We start from the raw sequence: 24980 nt of genomic DNA on the forward strand, positions 1-24980 counted from the left end.
AGAAAGGAAGTACAATAGTAAATAACTATCTAAGATTGATGTTTTAATTTAGATGAAAGGTTAATTTCATATACTTTTTTATTATTATAATTTATATAAAAAAGGCTAAACATGACTGAATGGACGCAAAAGAGTGAATAACTATTTCAGATCATTATTATAATTTATATAAAAATTTCTAAACATAACTGAGTGGATGCCTGCATCGCTATTTCGTTACCGAATTATCGCTAAAGCATAATTTCATCTCGTTGGTTGTTCAAACATAATTTTCTATAATGATTGATGCCTTTTCTTTGAAAAAATTCTCGGTGCAGAATCGCCCACTTATTTGCTAGCAGCTTTTTACAAGGGCAAAAACAATTGGATTCTTGTTAATTTTCTTTTACTTTTTAAGTGAAAATAGGTTAATGTGTACATAGATAAAGTCAAGAGCGTACTCAGTGCCATTTTTTTTTTTTTTGCAATTCTGGGACTTTTTTTTTTAAAGTGAAAATAGGTCGATGTGTACATAGATAACGAGCATGTGCAATTCTTTAAAACGTGTCAAGAAGTGGGTGATTCCGCACTTTACCCAAAATTCTATTGCAGACTTTTCATCATGGACAATTCCCAAACTGTTAAATCCATAGGATATCAAAATTAAACTAGTACTTCAATGGTGTCTTAAGAAATATAGAACCACATAAACTTATGCGATCTGAAACCAGCACATACATTAAATTTGGCGCACTGTTAAATGGGACGTTTGCTAGATTTGGCTCTTTTGCGCATACATTTTCTCTGCAATTTTTTTATGGTCCTCAAAATGGAATAATACCGAAATTTCAATTTATATACAGGAACTACCAAAAAAAACTTCAGAGCTTGATTTGTAATTTGAGCCGTCTGATGTTATTACCACATCCTCAACAGTCCTACTTAATATCAAAAATCAGTTTTCCCTGACATGAATCAGTATTGATCATTTAATTCCAAGCCTTAGCAATGGCACTTACTGCATTAAGATTACAAACTACAACTAGAAAGCCGAAAGTTTTTCATCATCTTCAACTTATTTTAAATATTATGTGTTAAATTCAGACATGTTAAGAGAAAATGACAGAATAAGAAAGGAGAACAAGAGATCATGAATACTCAGCAGCTTAATGACATACGTTTTTTTTTTATACTGCAGACCAAAAACTTCTTTAAATTTTTTTTTTTACACTGTAGACCAAAAACTTCTTTCTTTTCCTTTAAATGTTCAAGCTTTTACAATTTTTTAGAATACATTCTACACAGGTTTTCTAAGAAATTTTAATGAATGTAAATTAAAGGTTTCTGATTTTTTGAAATTTTAGTTAAGAAATTAAAACAAAGTACTTCGCTTATTTTCCCCCACAAAAATAAAACTTTTTATTATTTTTGTAAATTGTACTTTACCATTTTAATATAAATATGTAAAAAAAAAAGAGGGGAAGAAATTTAGAAAAGAAATATCAACTATAGTCATATCTAATCTTATATTATGAAATATATATTGCTAAAGGACATTCAAGAGGATTAAAAAGGAATTTTTTATTGTAACAGGGTGATCAAAATAATGATTTGATAAATTTATCTGGAAATGCCTTATGCAGATTTATATTTTGTAAAAATAACTGCTGACAGATGCAATATGTAAAATTATCATGGCTCATAAAATTTGTGGATAGTCCATGAAGTGTAATGAATTACACTTTTCTTTTCCAAAAATTCAGCACTTCCAAAATAAGCAGCTATTACTTAACACCAACAGCATTAAACAAAGTAACATTCCAGCTTAATGAAGAATCATAAATTTTATAAATTAAAAAAGCCAATGTTTTATTCTTTATTACAGTTTACACTACTTTAAATTATCTATGCAACAAAGCAAAAAAGGTGCAAATATTTTCTCACATTAACAAGATGAAATTGAAGAACTTAATTCGCCACTTTTTCTTAATCAGCTCCCGTTAGAACTATTTTCCTTCTAAAGTTTACCAAGCTTACTGCGATTTCTAAATAAACTAATAATCTGTTTTCAAGTTCCTAAATTTAAAAAAAAAAAAAAAAAAAAACATCCGACTGGAACATTAACAGAAAAAAACTCTAAAAAATATCGTTTTTAGCTCGGAAAATAAGGAGAAAAAAAAAAAAAAAGTTCTCAAACAGACTTTGCAGTGAAAGCATAACTCAAAATATAGTATATCTCAAATGCAGTGTTTAAAAAATACATAATTAATATATAACTAACGGAACGATCAAAATGCAAATAAACCTTTTTAAACGTTCTAAATATTCTGTCCGAACATTTAGCGTATCATCAGCCATGACCGCAACCAGTTATAAAAACAATCTCTATCAGCGAATGACATATTGCCAATTTGTGAACACAAATTCTTAAACTTACCCAATTTTCAAAGTTAACTTGATTCTCGGTTTCCATACCTCCTTCAAAAACGACATAAAATATAAAACTTAAATAACTCATTATTTATTATTCGTCAATATTATCTTAATTAGCCCAAGTAATGCACTAATGCTAAGTGTGGTTAAAAAAATTAATTATTTCAGGGCAGTTCCTGTGCAGAAGGATTTATTTTATAGAAGTCTTTTCGGAAGGAAGCCAGTTTTTATTCATTTTTCACTTAAAAAAACATGGAGAACCTGTATATCTATGGAACACACACATCAATACATCTATACCATTCTGACTTATGATATGCAAATGGTTAGTAGATTATGGCAAAAACTCAAGAAAGTTGCGTCACTGAGAATATGTAGGCTTTCATGAGAGATATTTTAAACAGAACACGCTTGTATTCATATTTCTCATTGTAAATCATTAATAAAACTGATTAAATAAAAAATGAAACCAATTAAATAAAAGGTAGCATATTTTGAAAATTACTAATGTTATCTATATTACCAAAGGAAGCCCTGCAATTTCATAGGGTATTTGGAATTTTTGTTTATTGAATTTACATTTTCCTAATTACTAGCAAGAATGAATCAACTGTTGGTGTGAAATCTGGCATTATAAATGTTAGTTATGATCGTAAACATGGCGGATAATCCATTTGAGTTATGGTACTCGAAATGTAAATATTACATTCAGCATCATGAAATATTGTATGGAAATCATAAATACATGGAATACGCAGATGATGAGATTTTGGAACAAACTACATATATCTTTGTTAAGCCACTGATGCTGGATGCTTCAGATCTTTCGTTCAATATGTAAACAGTAAGTTGTCATTTGAAAATCAAGTATATTTTCTATTTCTCAATTAATCATTATATAGGCGTCTAAAAAGTAATAGAATCTTATTATACTGGCATCAGAAACCCTATTGTGAAATTGCCCTCTGAATCATTTCCATTTGTTGAAATGTTTATAACTTCATTTTAATTATTTGTTTGTTTACATTACAATTTGATCTTATTTTTTGTTACATGCATTCAAGATTTTCGATGAGCATGATTCCAATAAGTACTGTTTTGTCATGTACAATTTTTCTGTATTTATTGTAGACTATTCAGTAATTCTTTGTGTATATTATTATTCTCTGTGTTAATTATAATTGCAGCTTTTAGATAATACAGCTAATATCAACACAAATCTAAAGCATGTGAATTTTGAGTATTTAAAAATGTGCAAAACTCTGAGATTAGCAGAATTGTTTAAATAAACCATTTAGTTCCACTTAATTTATTTGATTCACATGAATTTTTAATTATGCATGAATTTATACATTTTATTTAATAAATACAACTTTCATTTTGAGCTTTAAAAATGACATATGTAAAAGAAAGGGCCTTGCCTTCAAGTAATGCATTTTCACCATTCAGGATGTTTTATATTGCAAACTTGTGTAGTAGACCACAAATAATTTTGACACGTGTCAAAATAAACTGCTAAATAGTTTTGTCTAGTTACTTCCTTTATAATTTTTCACTGATATAAGTCAAAAATGTTGTGTGTAATTCATAGCATACTTTTATAGTATGTAACAAAACAGTTTCTTGTTTTGTGGTATTTATACTTGAGAATCTTCATTATGTTATAAACAAAGTGGATATGTGTATAAATTTGTAAGAAAAGTCATATGCTTTAGTTATTGAAAAGGATAAAAGTATTTTTGATTGTTTAATTGAGGACCATGATATCTATATTTTAGTTTATAATGTCAAAACATGCATTTGCATTTGGCACTCCTGTGGGATTACTTGGCTAATCTTTGGAATTATGGTAACAGGTAGTTTGGCGACATTTTGGAGGCGATAAAGGTTACTTACTACCTAGGACTTTGGGAATAATGTGAGAAGTACTCAGTTCTGATTACGCATTATTTTGTGCGAGGAAAATGAGAGATCAAGAGATATGTCATGTGACATTAATGGATGAATCACTGTTCTTTAATCGGAAAAGGGGGTAAATTTGTAAAAATATCTTCTGTACTTTATAGCGTTAGTTTCATTCTATGTTCTGTGAAACAGTGTTGTTTAATTTTTGGATCCCATGGCCCTATATAAAGTAAATCCAGAATTTTTATTGCGTTTATGTGTAATTAAAAAGAATTGCTTAATTCCGGATAAGTATGAATGTCCAACATGTGGGAACGAAATCAGATTGTGTGAAAGGAAGGATATTACAAGTAAGTTTGAATGGCAGTGCAAGAAATCTGGTGAAAATAGACATTTTGTGATCAGCCATGCACTCAAGATTCTGTAGAAGATTTGGTAAGTTAGTATTTTTAATTATTTGAGGATATTAGTTTTATGCATTCTAAAAGTAAGGAGTAAATAAATTAATATGGTATTATTGGAAAATTGTTATTAGCAATGATTTAGTTTAAAGTAATTAGGATTGTAAGCTAATTTTTATTAATTTAATGTATGTGCTTATTTATATTTTAAGTAGTGTTTTTTAATTTAATTATATTTTAATTTAATGATCGTGATTTTGAGAGTTATATGTTTGTAGTATTTTGGAATACATTTGAGTAGAAATAAATGTGCATGGAAAGAATTTAAGTATTTGGAACCATTTTTAATATTTGCGTTATAAATTGGCAGGTGAGGTTTATAATAGATAGTTTAGAGGGAAAAGTTTTTGGATATTTTATTTATTTTATACGTGGAAATGGTCATCCTTGGAAAGGGTATATACTTTTTCGCGATCAGGTAATTTCATATACAGTCAAAAGTCATTAATCCGGACTCGGTGGGACTTCGGCGATTCCGGATTATAGATCATCAGTTTAAATCTCGTAAGATGGCATGCAGAAATTCTAAAATAAAAAATATGAAACCGTAATTTATAAAATAAAGAACAATTATAATCTAAAGGGTATCAAAATTTACAAAAAAAAAAAAAAAAACTTAATATTTATTTGTTTACTTTATTAAACATTTCTTTCAATGTAAGTTGTTTAAATTGCTTCGTTTTATGTGACAATACTTTCTCTTTAATTCTATAAACAGACATATTTCTTGTTCAGTTACAAAGTTCTGCTGTTCAAGTCCCGTTAATTGCTGTGCCAAGAATACCGACTAACTTGTCAATCGAAATTTTTTCGTTTTCACTAATCTCTCTGTCACATTCTTCATGTCTTTATCCATTTTTTTCAGCAATTCCACTTTTTGTTTGTTTTGGACATCGAAAATTACTTTCGTTTTGTAGATCCTTTGGAAGTTCCAGCATTGGAAATTCTATTTGACATAATCGAAAGTTCAAGTTTACTTTTAGAAAATTGCTCTTACAGTCTGCAAAAAATAACAAGCGGGATCCAATTCGAAGATTAATGAACAACGCAATCATTAACTTTAACTGAAATAGATAATTAGATAATTTTAGCTTACACCATCCGTTATACATTAAACGCACAGGTGAAAACGTATTCTGCACTTGCGCACACGCATATGCGCAGTAGTCAAGGTCTTACGCGCACGCGTAAAACGCCTGTGCGCATGTGCCAACGCAGCGCATGCGCAGAAAGTTTTTAGCTTTGAGGTCCGGATTATGGGTGTCCGAATTAACGACTTTTGACTGTATGTCCTTTTTACCGAATTTAAAGATTCACAAAATTTTCATGCATTTTCGTGAAATTTTTCTAATTTATGAAAAAAAAGCAGTGTACATGGATATAGTGAAGAGTGTGCGCAATGGCATTTTTGTGCAATTCTGGGATGGTTTTTTAAGTAAAAATAAGTTGATGTGTACATGGTTTAATTATATTTTAATTAAATGATAGTTATTTTGTGAATTATATGTTTGTAGCAATTTGGTATATGTTTCAGTGGAAGTAAACGGGCATGGAAATAATTTAAATATTTGACACTAAGTATTTGTAACCATTTTTAATGTTTTGTTATAAATTCATTGGTGACGTTTATAATACATAATTTAGAGGTAAAAGTTTTTGGATATTTTATTTATATTATACGTGGAAATGTTCATCCTTGGAAAGGGAATATACTTTTTCGCGATCAGGTAATTTCATATATATGCTTTTTACTGAGTTTAAAGATTCACAAAATTTTCCTGCATTTTCATGCAAATTCTTGTAATTTATGAGAAAATAGCAGTGTACATGGATAAAGTCAAGAGTGTGCACAATGCCATTTTTGTGCAATTCTAGGATGCTTTTTTAAGTAAAAATAAGTCGACGTGTACATGGTTACTGTGTATGTGCGATTCTGAAAAACGCGGCCAGGAGTTTGCGATTCTGCTCTTTTTCCCAATTTTGGAGTTAATATTTGTCATGATTAAGCAGTTTTGTTCCATAAAATTTCTAGCATAAGTGTAATTCGGCTAGCAGAATGTTGGAAAAAGTGTTGAGTAAATAAAAAGAAAAGAAACATGTCTTTACTTCGTGAAGACGAAATGGCGGCGAAAAAAAAATAGAGGGTTGCTGTAACAGAGTTGGTCGCCAAATTTTTGCCAAAAAATTGCCAAGTTACCATAATCCAAAGATTAACCGATTACTTTTGTTATTCTGATACCATACGTTTAGATGTATAAGCTACAGGCTCCCAAGATCTAACTTTTATTCTTTACATAATGGTGTTTATTGCTCACATGGGATGTATCATATGGACTTCAGTACTGTGAACATTTTCTGAAAAAATGTTAGATGTATTTTATCTTAGTATCAAGTTTTTAATAATAAAATTATCAGATTTAGCCATATGATAAAGCCATACCCATAAATTCGAGTAATGTTTTGCCATATCATACTAACATATTAAAGTAATGTTTAGCTACTAGTTAACTAGTTAGTTTGCATTTGTGTTTTTAGAATTTTGTTCGCTTAAACGTTAATGCCACAGTTATAATTCCGAAAATGGGCTGGCTGCTTGAGTGTCATCGAGGGTTTTCTCTCGTGTATAACACAAATGCAAGTCTGCTTATCATAAAATGCCCTTCATGAAGACATTGCTTCCCTTGAGCAGATAGCTCTCCTGTATTTCAACATAAGTGATTGAAGAATTTTTATTTGGTAATGCCTGAATTTAGATTTAATCTGTGTAAGGCGTCTCCTGGAGATAGCCAGGTAACTGAGCTCCTCTCCTTGAGTGTAAATGTGTTTATTTATAAATGAAAAACCATATGAAATTATGTGTCATCCTAAAAAATTAATATTAAAATGTTTGATATAAAGATTCATTTAAGATTTTTTTTAAACTGAATGTATATATTTTTTCAAAATATATTTATTACCCTTCTTTTCATATGTTGGTATTTTAAAACCATCCTATATATGTTTCTGCATATATCAAAATAAAGATTACATGCAAAGTACAATCAAAAGTCGTTAATCCGGACTAGTCGGGACTTCGACGATTCCAGATTATCGATTTTTCCGGATTATAGATCATCAGTTTAAATCTGGTAAGATGGCATGCAGAAATTATAAAATTAAAAATATGAAACCGTAATTTATGAAAGAAAGAACAATTATGATCTAAAGGGTATCAAAATTTACAAAAAAAAAAAAAAAAAAAAAAAAAAAAGCTTAATGTTTATTTATTTACTTTATTAAGCATTTCTTTCAATGTAAGTTGTTTCGTTTTTTATGTGATATTTCTTTCTCTTTAATTCTATAAACAGACATAATTTCTTGTTCAGATACAAAGTTCCGCTGTTCAAGTCCTATAATTGCTGTGTCGAGAATAGCGACTAATTTGTCAATCGAAATTCTTTCGTTTTCGTTCGAAAGTGACCTCTGTGTCACTTTCTTCGCTATCGGAAGCAAATTATAATGACGAGAAATTTAATTTAAATCATATCAAAGACGGAGTACATCGAGATGAAATACTATATTTAGTAAGGAATTATAAGCCAAATAAAATAAAAACATCTGCCCTGAAAATAAGGATAGTGTTGACAGATCAACTTCCAGTTCATTGCGCGCCACGACGTTCCTTCCCCTCCCCCCCCCACACACGCAGAGCAGCGGGTAATTGATAAACAGATTTCAGAATGGTTAGATAAACAAAGGATATGCCTTTATCCATTTTTTGCAGCAATTCCACTTTTTGTTTAATGGACTTCGAAACATACTTTTGCTTTGTAGATCCTTTACATATTAGTAAATATATATCAGAAATTCTAGTTGATATAATCGAAAGTTCAAGCTTACTTTTATAAAATTGCTTTAACAGTCTGCAAAAAATAATAAGCCAGATCCAATTCGAAAATTAAGGAACGACGCAATCTGCAACATTAACTGAATTAGATAATTTTAGCTTAGCTTATACCATCCGTTATACATTAAACGCGCATTCGTAAACATATTTTGCGCATGCGCACATGCATATTCTCAGCCGTAAAGGTCTTACGCGCATGCTTCAATGCGACACATGCGCAGAAAGTTTGTAGCTTTGAGGTCCGGTTTATAGATCATTCCGGATTATGGGTGTCCGAATTAACGAACTTTTGACTGTAGTACCTTAGCTTTTATACAGTATAGTATTCCTTTCTGGATGTTTTTCCTAAAATATTGTTATAGAACTACTGTCTAAATATGAACTGAGTCCAAATAAGTTTATCTCAACAGGTTTCAGGAATTCGAAAGCAACGAAGCAACGTTAGCCTTTGTTTTAAAAAAAAAAAAAAAAAAAACCTCGTAATACTACTGTAACAGAATTAAATTTGTCTCCCTTTAATATTGACATTGGCAACTTTCAAATCAAATTGCTGGATTAAAAAGACAAAGAAATATGGAGCTTGAAATTTGAACGTCTTAGCACTAATATTTAAAAAAAAAAAAAAAAAAAAATGGTGAAAGTAGATACGAGCTTAGTTCACAAGTCTGCATTGAAAGGCTTGAAAAGGGAATATATGCTAATTTTTAATCCATGGAATAGTATTCCTGACATAAAATCAACTGAAAAAACTAGCTTGTGTTCTTTACTTATTCAGTCTACATATTCATGAAGCATGAACCTTATCAAGAGTAAACTGAGAAGTCGTCTTTTTAATGAGAACTTGGAATCATGTTTAAAATTAAAAACAACATACAAGCCTGAGTTACACAAACTTTACAAGGAAATGCAAGGCCATTATTCACATTACTGTTTGTTCGTCATTGTTGTGGCTTCAGTTTTTGTAATATCAAATTTTATTTGACATACCTATATAGATTAAGTAAGATGGTTTGGATATATAGAGAGGATAAACGAAAGAAGATACACAAAACGAGTATACACGATAAGTGTGGATGGGAGAATGGGAAAAGAGTCGACCTCAGCTAACGTACGTTGATCGGATTGAAGACGTTCTTAGTAAAAGCCATTGTAAAAGTACTCTAATTAAGTGAATAACAATATACCTACCTATATAACTTATGTTTAAAAAATGTGGCTCTCGAAAGATATTTCAAATGTTGAACTGTTGATAACTGGCTCTGTTGACTAATGAGTTAATTTTTTCTTTGATTTCTTCTGAAGCTTCTGTATTTTCATATATTGTCTCGAATATTCTCATAAGATTTCAATTTCAATTTAAAGAATTTAAGTCAGTTTCTTTTTCGATTAATTGCTCCAAAAATGCTTCGAATTGATCAACTGTTTCCTTTTCGTTGTTGATAGCAAATTCTATTTTGTTAATTAATTTCGTCAACATTGAACGCACGGAAGTGCGTTTCTTCTTCAACCTTGACAGATTTTTAGCCATATTTAATTTCTATACAGTTATAATTCAGTTTCAATAATTCAATAAAGATTCTCCTACCTGGTTTTCAGCAGATGCACTAAATGTGCACCAGTGGTTTGAAGGTTCAGTGGTAATCCAACTTTAATAATGTGGTGGTTCATAGTATTACATAAAATTTCATTTAAGGCAACCAATAAAATATAAATTGATTTAATTAAAAATAATAATATCACAATCTCGGAAATCTCGCATCATCACTGCGTTACATCTTCTATGAACTAACTGAACACACTGGATGGTGCTCTTAGCACTCTCTAACGTTACACTATTCTTACCAGACTGTTTGGTAAATGGAAAGAATTTGATTGAGGAAATACCTGCCTTATTATTAAGGAGAAATGCATAGGAGTTATGGTGGACATAAGACGCGCATTCTTACGAATTGAACTTAAAAAAGAGGATAGAGATTTTTTAAGGTTCCTTTGGTGGAAAAAGGATAGTCTCATGAAGGTAGTTTTTGGTGTTAGATCCAGCCCGTATCTTTTAGGTGCTATCATTTCCTTCCATTTGTCTAGAGTGTCGGCCAAGCAAAGTCACGTAGCAGAAAAGCTCTCTTGACACAGAGGAAGATTTGAAAGATTTTATGGATACATCAATTGACATTTTGGCAGAAGCTAAGATAGACCTACAGATGTGGACATTCGGTCCTATAAACGACGTTAATAAAATTTCGAGGAATGATAATTCGGAATCTCTTTCTAAGAATCAGATTTCACTCTTGGGTATTCTATGGGATAGAACGGATGATAGCCTTTCTATTCATTTTAAGCCTGTACCAAATCTAGACAACCTTTCGAAAAGAGAGATTTGTTCACTTTTAGAGGCAAATCAGTGGTCTTACATGCCAAGCCAGTTAAATCCAGCTGATATACCATCTAGGGGTTGTACCCCTCATCAAATTCTAAAAATTCATGGTGGGAGGGTCCTAACTGGTTAAAGAATCCAAAGGATAGTTGGCCACGCCTTGAAATTAAACCAAACGAGGCATTACTTTCCTCAGAAATCAGAAAGAAATCTGTAGTATGAAATGTTAGTATGAGTACTGATACATCTGAGTGGTATGAAAAATATTCGAACTTTTCAGTAATTGTAAGAATTTTGGCATGGGTTCTAAAATTCATTAGAAGCTGTCAGGCAAAATCTGTAAATAGTTCAAAATTCATGTCTGCAGGCGAGTTAAAGGAGTCAAGAAATACTTTGGGTGTACTAGTTCAGCGTAAACGTTTTCTCAAACTGGAGATGTAATAAATGGTCTCTCAGTTGTCAGAGATGAGATAGGACTGATAAGAGTGAAAACAAAGATTCTCAAAAGAGATGATGAATTTGGATTTAAATATTCAATTCTACTTCCATCAAAGCATCATATTGTGCAAAGTCTAATACTCGAATAGCATAAAAAGAATTCTCATGCCGGTGTTCAGATGCTCATGTCAGTGATTAGAGAAGAATACTGGATTGTTTCAGCTAGACAGACAATTAGGTCAATAATCAAGAAATGCATTACCTACAAGAGATTCACAACAAAGTCACCTTCAACCTACCATTCATTTACCATTAGACAGCGTACAGGACGCTCGAACTTTCGAAGTCACCGGAATTGACTGGTGTGGTTCCTTTATTCTTAGGAAAAGGACTAAAGTCTGGGTGGTGCTGTTTACATGGGCAGTCTACAAAGCAATACATTTGGGAGATTGTGTGTACATTCGCGTTGAGAAGATTCATCGCTCGATGAGGCCGTCCGACAGTTATCTATAGTGACAATGGCATGAATTTTATTCATTTACCTTTACACAGAGTACGGGATGCTCGAACTTTACTCGTAGGAAAAGGACTAAAGTCTGGGTGGTGCTGTTTACATGGGCAGTTTGCAGAGCAATACATTTGGAGATTATGACATCCTTAAGTGCAGATTGCTGTACACTCGCGTTGAGAAGATTCATCGCCCAATGAGGCCGTCCGACAGTTTTCTATAGTGACAATGGCACGAATTTTATCGGTGTCTGTATTGCATTGAACCAAATTGAATGGCAAAAGATAGCTGCTCTTGAAACTCTAAATCCAAGTAACTGAAAATTCATTCCCCCAACTGCTGTATGGTGGGATGGTTGGTGGGAGAGACTAATTCGCATAGTGAAAAATCTACGTATTTGAGTTCTTTGTAAGTCGTCTGTTACGTATGAGGAACTGCCCACAGTTCTTTGCAACGCAGAAGCCACTGTTAACATACGTCTCCAACGGAGACCTCTAACACCATCCAACTTTCTCCAAGATGTAAAAGAGTTTGGAATGGGTGATCTTGATCACTTAGATAGGAATAAACTGTTAAAGAGAGAACGTTATTGCCAAGAACTACATGAGCAATTCAGATGATGATTCCAGAAAGAATACTTAGGTCGGTGCAAAAAGCTGGCACATCTGACAAAATTTTCAAAGTTGGAGAAGTGGTCCTTGTTGGTTCTGAAAACCAGAAGAGACAATTGGCCACTTGCAGTGATTGAAGAAATGTATCCAGTTAGGGACGGCCATGTGAGAGTCATCAAAGTCAAAACTCCACTTCGTAATCTCGTTCGTCCAGTCTAAAAGATTTACCCTCTAGAAGTTAATTCTTCTGGGGATCCCATTATACCAAAACAACATCGTACTAATGGCCCACCAGCAACATCACAGAATGAAAGACCAATTCAGAAGGGTGCCTCAGGGGCTCCTCAGACGTCAAGACACGGTAGAGTAATCAAGATACTGAAGAGACTGGGCTGTTGAACTTTCAAAATTTGTTGATTTACCTCGAAGGTGGCAAAAAACGGTGGGAGAATGTTATGTAATGCCATGAATAAACTTCAGAAGATATTCTTTGTTTTATGAATAGCTTTATTGAATGAACATGAGACTTTTAATGTATTAATGTTTTAATGACACGAGTTTTATGTATCCTTTTTTGTAGATGGCATCAGTTTCCGGCGTTGCCATGCATGTTCTGATCCATGTTTTCTTAGTGATATAAGCATTCTATGAATTGTAATGTTGATATGAATTCAATTCAATTATGTATTTTTGTTCTGTTTATTGAATAATATCCTAGTAGTGAATTCCTGCTTTAATTCAAGGAAACTATGAAGCTGCTGATGTCAAGTGTTAATAAAATTGTTATTCATCAAGAAGCATGTGCAGAATCCAAGTAGATAAGATTTATTTCTTTTTTCTATAAATATTGAAAGTGTAAACAAATATTCTATTAGTAGACTCACTGTATCTAATTATTATTAAGGTTTATATATGTATATTAAGAGCCTGTGCTGGAACAACCGTTGACAGGTAGTCTCGGCTTAGTTCTGATATTTTTTGGTATTTTGAGATTTTCCTTACAATTATAATATCATGTAAATAAATGTTTGAAATTTCAAAGTATTAATAGTATTAAATAAATGGCTTCTAATATTGTACAAATTGAATAATAAGCAGAAATAAAATAACAGTTATGTGTATATGTATTCTGTAAGTTATTTTCTTTAATGCATATGAATTTATTTTTTATTATTAAATATTGAAGCATAGTGTTTGACACTATTTGGTACTTTCTGGCTATCCTTATCCTTCTCCCTCCAAAAAGTTGTGAACTTGTGGATAACTAATTTTTTGCCAAGTTAATATTTAAAGGGCTCGTCATTAAAAAAAAAAAAAAAAAAAAAAAAAAAAAAGATATGGTTAAACTTAAAAAAATATTAGATCTTTGCACAATTCTACTTTGTGCACAAATTTTGGTCTATCAAATTCAATCACTTAAGAAATACAACTTCATGGAATGTAAATTTTTGCATTCTCTACTGTTGGACAAACACCATATTTTTGAACACCATTCTTTTTCTTCAGCTAGCAAACTCCACAGTTCCATTACAATTCTTTGAAAGAAGGAAAAAAATGTACTCGAAGCCAAAAAAAAAAAAAAAAAAAAAAAAAAAGCTATAAAGTTACTGTCAAATTTGATGGTGGATATTCATGCTGTTCTACGCATGCTCGTGCCTACCTGGGTTCCCTTGTGAATATTTTACAGGGAAGTGCTGATAATGAGAAAGAACCTTCAGTTGTCTCTGTTAATCTTTTTTAAAGTTATTCATTTTATAAAATTCAAAACAGTAATTTATGTATTACTAATGAGCTTTTCTTTGACTGGTACACTTGTTTTGACTGGAAGTTTATAAAAAAATAATAATAATTTTGCACCATTTACATTTTTTCTGTTAGTCCTTTGAAAAATGTAAAGAGGGGCTTCAGTGTTTATGGAATCTCTTGAAGTATTTAGATTGAAAATAAGTAGTATTTTTTATAAATTGGCACCAAAGTTAATGCATTTTGCTTTTTTCTGCAATTTTTACCTGTGACCTTTTGGGATGCCATAATTATTGAGAATAGATGTATATGCACTATGTACAGATACTTTGAAAAATGTTAGGAGGGTTTGTCATAATATACTGTGTTGAAGCATATTGCAATTGGAGTAAAATTTATGTTGCACTGATAAGTATCTCTCATAAAAGGCAGATAGAAAATGAGCCTGAAATACTTTCCATTTACACCATTTGTCAAATGATCTTGAAAAATTACACTGTTGGTTAGATACACTAGATAACCTGTTCACTTTTTTATTCAAAATTCATTTCAGCTAAGGTATCTTTTATCTAGCTACTTTTTCTTTCTTTCTTTCTTTTTTTTTTTTTTTTTTTTTTTTTTTTTTTTTTTTTTTTTAATTTGTGAGCTATGTGACAGAAACTACTAATTGATTCTTTCTGTTGACAGTATAATGTATAATAATTTCTTCTATATGAATTATTTGCTCTAAATATTAAAAAAGAATCCTATCTTTTGTAAAGTTTTCTGAGAATAAATTTTTTAAATGATTTATAGTTGTGTATTTTAATAGCAGAAATAAACAAAATTATATTTCGTAAAGCTGAAAAGCATTCATATATATATATATTGATTTTATAGGTTCTGCTTAGGAAACAAGGTAATCTTTCTCTCTTTTGGTGGAGACATGGACCCTACATCATGGTCGGCGTACAGTCAGCATTTCTCTCGGCTAGGAGCTACAATGAATCATCCACCTGGATCCCTCTCCCAACAAGCTCAGATGAATGATCTTGCATTGCCATCATCTCTGCCTCGTCAGGAGCATATTCCAGGTTATGGAAATTCAGGGGGACCGCACCATTTTCTTTTAGCTGCTTCTCATGGCTTAAACCCTTCTCAGGCAAACCATAATGATCCTTCTTTTAATGCAAATTTATTTGCCGCTAATTATGATGCTAGTCTTTTCTCTACTTCCTTTCCATCAGCCACTAAGGGTCACCTTTCATCTTTTCCCCAAGGAGCTGCAGGACTTTTCAAAGCTGTAAATAGAGAAAATGATTTTAATGATCTGAGAACAGGCTTTTCACATTGTGGAATGTCAGCTTATGCCAGAAATTCTGATGGGAATAATGCTTTGTCAAGTGGATCTGGGCTTGGATCTGGACATCTGTTCCCTAATTCAATGCCTCCAAGCTCATGGAGACATTCTGGCATCATTCCTCCTTCTTGTGGACCTTTTGGTGTGTTGCCTCATGAAACTGTGCTACACAGATCACATCTTGTAGGACGAGGTGGGGATAAGTTAAGTGTTCAAGCATCTAAGCAATCTCGTGCTTCTTTACCTAGTAACTCATTTGTTGATCAAGATCTGAGTCGTGGGTACAGAAGCATTCTTTCTTCACCAGCTCGACCTCCATCTTCTTATGTTGATAGCAGCAATACTTCACATTCCTCTCTCTTGTCACCTCAGGGTGACCCATATTTCTCATCTGTGAGTGACAACTACTATTCTTCCTGCTCAAAGAATGATTTTGCAGCATATAGTTCGTATTGTTCTAACGTTCAGCCTCCAGTGCAAAGAAGTTCAATTTCACCATATTGTTATTCACAAACATTTGGAACTTTTGAACCTAATGGCGAAAAACAGGATGTCCCTGCAACTAGCACAAATGCCAGTGCCAACACTAATTTCTCTAATTTTGTGCCAAATAGCAATTTAAATGGCAATTCCACCCATCTTCACAATGGCCAAATTTCACGTCAGTCAGTTATCACAAGCAACATTAGTAACAATTCTGTGATGTATAATTCTGAATCTCATCCCCAGAGTCATTCATATAACATTCGAGAAGCATATCCATATCCATCTGGTTCAGCACATCCAACTTCTTGTTTACCTTCACATTCCAGCAATAGCAGTGCTGAGAATAGTGGTGTAAGACAAGCTGTAGTGCATAATAATCACCATTCTTCAGTTGGACAAGCTGTATACCCTCCTATGAGTACTCCAATCCCAGCATCAACACCTGCACATACCACACCTCCTTCTTCAATGGGTCAGGCATATGTTCCAACGCCTTTACCTCTGAGCCATGATAGTGGTTGTTCCTCAGTTAATAGCCAGTCTGTTATGTATCACTCTCCTTCTAATGATGGTTGTTATTCTACACCTGGAACTTGCCACTCAGAATCAGATTCTCCAGCTAAGCCAGATATATCTCAACACTCTTCACCATCTGTGTACTCCATAGAAAGTAGTAACCTTAGTATGAACAGTGGACCCTTTGCTGAAAGCCATCATGTTCGTTCTCATTCAAATTCAGAGACTAATTATGGTAATAATGTGATGAATGGAGCATTAGGTTCTGAAATGCATGACAACACTGATGATTCTCCAAAAATGATTGAGGAAAATCTGTCTGATGTGGATCCTGCTGTAATAACAAGGAATTGTTCATCACAGCAAAAGGAAATGCATTTATCTTCAGTATTACCAATTGATATGGTGAAATTGAATAAAGAAAACCTGTATCAAAATTCTGTTGTGGAAAGAAGTTTTGACAACAGAAGACAGAGCATTGGTATACAGAATCAAGCTCATGTAAAACACTTAAATTCATTAATCTCCTCAAGATCTGAATGCTCTCTGAACAATAATAAGAGTGATGTCTTCGCATTTTCTTCAGATTCACCACCACCTGCTCTTGATTTTACTCCAAAAGGGAAACTCAAATGTAAAAGAGGCCGTAAGCGTAGGTGTGACATACCAGGAAATACATTGCCTTTAAATTGTACATATTCTCATTTGCAAAATAACCAACAACAGTTAGCATCACCTGAAACTTCTGTGAGTATGGAAGAGAACAAAAATGTGCTATCAAATAATACTTCTCATCAGTATGATAGTCCTCCTGTAGGCAGTGAATTGCCTTCTGTTACAAACTCTCCACTGCCAGTTGATCTTTCCCATGTTTCTCTGAATTTAAGCATAAAAAAGCAAGAAGACTCAATGGAAGAAAAAAGTAAAGTTAAAGATAATATGCCTGAATTAAGCTATGAAACAGGTAAAGAATGTGAAGAAAAATGGTCAGTCATTAAAAAAGATAATTCAGCAAGTGATTCTGAGATGCAAAATATTGATGAATCAGAAAACAGAACTGTAGAAAATGATATTAAAAAAATTAGCAAATGTAAGTCTCCTATATGTAGGTCACCTCCCTTGGATGATTTGTCTGATGAATCAAAAAAATTATGTAATAGTATTGAAGAGGACTTGGGCTTCCTTGCAGGATTGTCATCTGATCCTGATGTTGAAGACAGTGCATCCAAAGGGAGTTTCTCAGAGAAAAAAAGAAAGAAAGAACAAGGATTTCTGCAGTCTTTTTTGACATTCTTGGAAGGCAGTAATGAACCAACTGTTAGTTCTGAACCTGTAAACCATGACACTAAAAGTGAAAAGGAAGAAAATGCCACTTCTTTAATGAAGAATCATGAAGTGGGAGAAAAAAATGAAGCTTCTGTAAATGAAGATCATAAAAATGAGAATGCTAAGAGGAGTAGTCTTATTGTAGAACATGATGATAAGGATAATTTTGATGAAACACCTTCTCTTGATCCTTCCCTATTTGGTTGTTCAACTTTACAGAAAGAGATGGTTGTGCCGAATCCTGAAGCTCCATCATTCTCTTCAGATGAAGATGAAAATTCTACTCAAGGAATATTTGATTCAGTTGCTATGGCTATTCAGAGACTTTGTGAAGATAATGAAGAAGATCACAGTGAAAAAAACAACAAATTGTCTTCTGGCAAAAGTAATGCAAATAAAGAAGAGATGCCTGTCCTTAAAAATATGAATGAAGTATCCAATAGTGACGAACAGATGCTTGAGAAAGAGGAATCTACGAAAGATGATAAAATAGAAAAGTGTACGATAAAAAGTACTTGTGTTATGAAAACTAGGAAAGGTAAAAGGAGAAGGACACGGCATCTACTTGTTATTAAAGTAAAGCGCAACACTGAAAAGTCATCTGGGATGCCAAGAACTCCTCAAACTGCAGTAGAAAAACCAAAACGAACACGTAATGCAACCAAAGAAGTTCAAATTATTAAGACCGTGCAGCATGTCCAGAGAAGAAAGTTAATGAGGAAGTGTAAAGAAAGAAGTTTGAAAAAAAGGAATTCAGGTTTGACAAAAAGTAAGCCCTGTTTCAAATACTTTTTTTTTTTTTTTTAGCTTATGTATTGTGAATTAATGAAAATATCTACAATATATCACACTGTTTTCCAAAAAAAATCAAAGTACCATGAAGGAAGTGGTTGTTTTTGATGAAATTGAATATGTATATAGCTCATGCACAAATAATAAAATTATTAAAAATTCAAGGTCATAGTACCTGTTCACTGCTCACAATCACCCATTGAGTGTTCAAATTTAGTAGTTGGTCGAACCGCGCCTGGTGTCAATGCATGCTTGAATTCGTCGAGGCAAGGCGTGGTAGAGGTTCCTAATGTTATCCTGCGACACATTCTGCCAGGCATTTATCAGTTGTCACTCTAGATCTACGATATTTTATGGGGCCCGAATCTGGCGGCCTACCATGCCCTAGACATGCTCGATTGGTGAAAGGTCTGGTGACCTTGCTGGCCAAGCAAGAGTATCAACTGTACGAAGACAGTTCAGACACCAGGGGTCATGGCTGTATGTCTTTTTAAAACAAAGGCTGACTAAGACCGCTGTCCCCATCCTCTCCAGACATGATCACGATGGTCATCTGTTTCAAGAGTGAAGCGGGATTCATAGCTGATCACTATATGATGCCAGCCTGATGGCAGCCATCATGATCGGCTGCGACACCACTCAGACTCCACCGATGTTGTGGGGTCAAAGGCAAACATCTTAAACACCTATATGATCGTAACCTCGCCTCAGACAAGCGCTGTGAGATGGTGGACAGTACCACGGGGGGGGGGGGGGGTGTAGACATGGCTGTAATGCATTGAATAGTCAACAATGATACCGTTGGAACAGTTTGGGCCTGGCCAACAATCATCCTATCTTGCCTCGTATTTGTGATCCTTCATTTTGTCGACAATTTCTTTGTAACAACTATTGCTCCAACATCTTTGCACAGCAGTGTCTGTACGCTGCAGTACAGATACTGCTGTACAGTACGTGGCAGCCTGTTGATTGATATGACCAACCAGCTTCACGCAACCCTACAATGCGACCACGCTTGACATCGTTTAGTTGTGTGTAAGGTCGTCGATATCGTCGTAATGTCATCTTTAGTTGCTTCTTTACGGAATTACAATGGCCAGCAACAAAAGATAAATTTTCTGCCTCTGTTACTGGTTTTATACTTTGCAAATTGCGCACTAGAAATACGCGCTGTGATTGCAATTCCCGTTCATTTGCCTTAAAACTTTGATCATTTGCATGTTCGATCAAGATGTTTTTGCATACCAAATTTCGCCACGATTGCAAAAGTCCTTCTTGGTGCTTCGATTTTTTTGCAAAAGAGTGCATTTAGAGTGTAATTTTGTAAATATTAAAAATTAGCTCAGCACGTTTATGATATTTTTATTTTGCACTGATAAGCAAACTGTATGAAAACACTCATTGAAAAGCATAGTAAAATAAGGTCTGTTTCTTTGAAATATAATCAGTTTGTTGCTTCTCCGTAAACTGAGCAAGTTAAAAGAAATAAATTCTTCTGTATTTTACCTTTATATTTTATTTTCATGGGATCCAAGACAATTTGAGAAATATGATATCATAGATTTAATTGTTTATTTATTTAAAATTCTTAATTTCTTAGCTCATTTCTTTAAGTTTATTAATGCTTGTGTATTTTTTCAGTGCTTTTGTGTTAACAGAGCCAACATTCTTTCTTTCTTTTTTTTTTTTTAATTAAGATTGCTAAAGTTGCCACCATCTAGTTGGATTTCATGCCAGTGTTTGTATTTGGTGCTAAAAGGTGCTCAGTTAACAAAGCATAATATTAGCAAATTAATGTAATAGATATTAATTTTTATCTATTTGCTATTACTTAATTTATTTATAATAATCTATCTCAATATTTGATTGTATTAGTGGCATATTAGCTGACTAATCATTACTGTTGATGGGAAGTATATATATTTAGAATTATTTCTATGTTTGAATAATATGTACTTAGTTTTTTTTTTTTTTTTATCTATCCTTTCTTTCATTTTTTAAAAATAAATATTTTTGAAAATAGCTTTTATATACAAATAATCGTTCATTTTCATAAGGAAAGCCTAGGAACTGTGTTAAGAGGAAATATGTGTATGAAGAGGTTGAAGAAAATACTAAAGTTGCTGCTGTTAAGGGTTGTGAGCCTACAGAGCCAGATGTAGAACAACAGAAAGTATGTTGAAATCAATTACATATTGCTGTAGATACATTCATTATGTAACTGTGTGGTTACTTAAATTGTTTGTATTATGCATTAATATTTATGTGTGATAACATTTGTGGCAAATATTTAGCAGTAAGTAGTTCATAGCTGAATGCTTAATTTTAATTACTGCATTTAAATAAGAAAGCAAAAGAAATCAAAGAAAGTATCATTTATTTTTCAACAAGCAATTTCTTAAATTTAAATATTTACTTCAAGCTTAGCCTAAAGAAATTAAAAAATTTTTAATGTTCATGTTCAAATAATGAGTAATCATAATTAAAAAGTAATGTAAATTAGTCTATTTACACTCATGTCCATAAATTAAGGATAATTCAGAGTCACCCGGAAATCAAACTCTAAAATAAATATTTCACCTGTAAAATCACTACGCACATCTTCAAGAATCATATGCAAATTTCAGGAAGTAACCAGATGACACTGATGGTACTTCAGAATGACGAGAGTGTAAGAGAGTGATATATAAGGAATACAGGCAAAGAAGTAAAATTGTTCGCAGGGGCTTTATAAGCATTTCAGTGCAATAACCGAATAGTTATGACACAAAGGGCGCATTTGGATGATTTTTTACATGGTAGAATTATCGGCCGTTTGGAATGTGGGCGTACCCAACTGGAAGTATCAGATGAACTTGGAATTGCCCAGAGCATCATCTCCAGGCTTTGGCAATGATTCCAAGATGATGGTAATGTAAGTAGACGTTACAGCAGAGGTCACCCCAGAATTACAATGCCGAATGAGGACCAGTATTTGGCAGTTACTGCCGAAAGAAACAGGCGGAGCACAGCCTCAGATCTGTCTCGTCAGCTCTTTTCAGCCACTGGTATGACAATTTCAAGGCAGACCGTGTACAGACGTTTAGGGCAGATTGGTCTATATGCCTATGGGCTCGTAGACCTGTCAGATGTGTTCCACTTACTGCAACTCACTGTCGCCTGTGGTTAGCCTGGAGTAGAGAGCATGCATTGTGGACACCGCAACAGTGGGCTTGTGTGATGTTTTCCTACGAGTCCAGGCTTAGCTTGCAGTCTTATTCTCGCCGGATTTTCATATGGAGAGCTCCAGGTACCCGTTACCACCAAGAAAACATCATTGAACGACACCGTTACGGTGGTGCAGGAGTGCTCGTTTGGGGTGGAATTATTCTGGGTTCCATAACTGACCTGCATGTTCAAATTGGAACCATGATATGCCAAATCTATCGGGACGTCATTCTGGAACAACATGTACGTTTGTTTCGGGGCGCCATGGGTGCACAATTTGTGTTTATGGATGACAATGCCCGTCCTCACCATGCAATCATCGTAAGCGAATGCCTTCAATCGGAGGATATCACCCGTATGGACTGGCTAGCATTCTCACCGGACTTGATTCCAGTAGAGCATGTGTGGGACATGCTTGGCCGACGAGTTGCAGCCCGTCAACCTCCTCCTACATGTCTACCGGAACTTCGGAGAGCATTGCTTTTTGAGTGGTGTAATATCCGCCAAGATCAGATCGATAGTTTGATACTCAGCATGCCTAGGCGGACTATATGCTATACGGACTGTATTGCATCGTCTGGGAGACATACAATGTATTAACAATCATACCAACTATGTAATATTGGTTTTTTGGAAATAGGATTTTTTTTTTTTTTTTAATTTGCTCCAGGGAGAAAAAAAATCGCTAATTTTTTTAATAATATCAAACATATAGCATCTTTTTTTGCTCTTTACCTTTTGTTTAATAAATAAGCTTTACAAATAAGTCAAATTTGTTTTGCTTCTAACTCTTCCTTTGCCTGATTTTGCATTATCCTTAATTTATGAACATGAGTGTAAAATAATATACACTATATATATAATTTGGTTTCTATGGAACCAGACCTGGCCCAAATAAACAAATCACATGTTAGTTTAAAAAAGCATACAAAATTGTATTTTTGGCTTGCAAATCTCATTTTAAAAGTAAATGTATATATATGATGATTTAGATATTGAAAACATAGTTGTTAATGATGGCAACCAATTCATACTAAATTAGGTACAGTTGTAGCACACCGAACACTTCTTATTCTTGATTAAAATGTTTTTGATAAAGGCACAGCTAAATTGGTACAAAAATGCATGCCTTTATTTGATCAAGGAAATCTTTTGTATTTTTGTGATTAATGTAAATGGAAGAAATATAATTTCTGACAGGGCAGTGAAGCAGAAAAAGAATTACATGCTTTTCACATGAAGATTGGTTTAAGAAAAATTCAGTTATAGTTTCATTTTGTTTATGTTGGTATTTAAGCTTCAATTTGAAAATTATCATAGATTGTAGCATTATTTGAGTAGCTCTGTATAAGAATCTTTTGAGGAGGATTCGTTTTGAAATGACAAATGTTAAAGCGATTTGTTATAAGCAGTGTATTTTTAGGACAGAAAAAGAAAAGAAAAGAAAAAATTAAGGGTCCATTGCAAATTAATTAAAGTTAGCATTTTATCTTATTTATTTTTTTATTTTTTACATGACCATTTAGTTTGTACTTTACATACAACATGTACGCATGCATAAATATATATATATAAAGAGAGAGAGATATGTTTCTCTCTGTGTGAGCATCTGTAAGTGTAAGATAAAAACAGGTAAAGCAAACTTCTAATTTAATTTGCAATAACCACTTTTATTCTTCATTTTAATTCGGATATTTCCCTTCTTCATCCTTTACATAATAAAGATGATATAGCTAATTCAGAACTTAAAGTTTCCAAACTGAAACCTTTCTCCTGGTAAACTAAGCCTCCATATTGTATAACTACACACTTTCACACTTACCTGCATCAAAGTAACATGTTGCCACTTGCTTCTCTGTACCATCCATTGTCTTATGATGTGCTAAGCTCACAAAATTGTGGAGAGCCTATTGCTCTTATAATGTTGTGGATGATACGTCACATCTCTAGAATTTCTTTAACCTAAAATAAAATGTGTTGAATCAACAGCTATGTTTGTCTGCAAGTACCATCATTCTATTGTTGTTTTACATATTTATGATATGTTGCAATGAGTTAGCAGTATTGTGCTATATAAAGTTTCTACTAAATATCCTTTTCTCTTTTAGGAGAAGCCTCCTGTACCAGAAACAAATTCTCCAGAAGTTCAAGAAGTTATTCCAAAAAAGAAGAAAATATATAGGAGTCGGACGAAAAGGAAAAGACGGGGATTTAAAAAGGCAGGCTCTTCATCAAAACCTTTTACTGAACCAGAAGTAACAAAAACTAGTGATGAAGGAATTAACAATGCAAGTTCAAATGAAAATGATGAAATGACAGCTAAAAAATCTTTCAGTAATGGTGAAAATTGTTGGAATTCTGAAACTCATTTTAAGGTAAAATTCAGTTTGAAAATTTAATTCAGTTGTTTGGTGAAATTATAATTACAGTAAAAGCCAGACTGTCTGACATTTAGCTAAGTGGAAAGCTTAAGTAACTGAAATATTTTAAAATTTAGAAACTCTGGCTTTCCGGGAATAAAATAAGCAAATTAGAGGCTTATAATGCCATCATAAAGCACTTGAGGAACATTATCATCAGTGTGATTTAACACCAAAATGAATAAGTGTGATGTCACATTATAATCATAAGATTCTTACTTTGGTTTTATATAAATCCATTCAGTTCTTGATAATCCAATTTAGTTTTTATAAAAAAAAGAAATAAGTTGTTAATTGCTACTTATCTGTTTCCCCCTCGCATTTAAAAAAAAAAAAAAAAAAAAAGATTAAAATTTGGTACTTGCCTTCTGTAGAACATTATGTATTGAAGTATTTCAAAGGTTACATGATCCTGGTATGAAGGAAAGTATGCATTAATGGTTGATATATGCGATTTTAATTAAAAACAGATAAACAATGGTCATACAATATTAATTTTAGTTTTTGTATGTACAAAGTATGTCAACTTTCCAAGTCCAAAATGCTTCTTTTCCCAAAA

The 24980-nt window shown here is 33.0% G+C and overlaps 2 protein-coding genes across 3 annotated transcripts in view; one reads left to right on the plus strand and one right to left on the minus strand.

The window, feature by feature from the left end:
• d4 (double PHD fingers d4) overlaps positions 1-2380 on the minus strand; it is a 96294-nt gene extending 93914 nt beyond the window's left edge. The window contains exon 1 of one of the 2 annotated variants that reach the window (XM_035365532.2): positions 2285-2380. In XM_035365532.2, coding sequence (XP_035221423.1) covers positions 2285-2337 — 53 coding nt within the window. In that variant the 5' untranslated portion in view covers positions 2338-2380. Of the gene's footprint in view, positions 1-1923; positions 2039-2284 lie in introns of those variants that run through there. The other variant, XM_035365533.2, reaches the window with a different exon arrangement.
• A 690-nt stretch (positions 2381-3070) lies between these two features.
• Positions 3071-24980, plus strand: part of LOC118194383 (uncharacterized) — a 100237-nt gene continuing 78327 nt past the window's right edge. Inside the window, exons 1-4 of the mRNA XM_035365531.2 lie at positions 3071-3256; positions 15215-18771; positions 20852-20967; positions 24110-24376. Of these exons, the coding sequence (XP_035221422.1) occupies positions 3225-3256; positions 15215-18771; positions 20852-20967; positions 24110-24376 (3972 nt within the window). The 5' untranslated portion in view covers positions 3071-3224. The remainder of the gene's footprint in view (positions 3257-15214; positions 18772-20851; positions 20968-24109; positions 24377-24980) is intronic.

The sequence above is a fragment of the Stegodyphus dumicola genome, chromosome 2 (assembly GCF_044657685.1).
Source record: "Stegodyphus dumicola isolate Sdum_Otavi_A_Nest chromosome 2, ASM4465768v1".
NCBI classification, from domain to species: Eukaryota; Metazoa; Arthropoda; class Arachnida; order Araneae; family Eresidae; genus Stegodyphus; species Stegodyphus dumicola.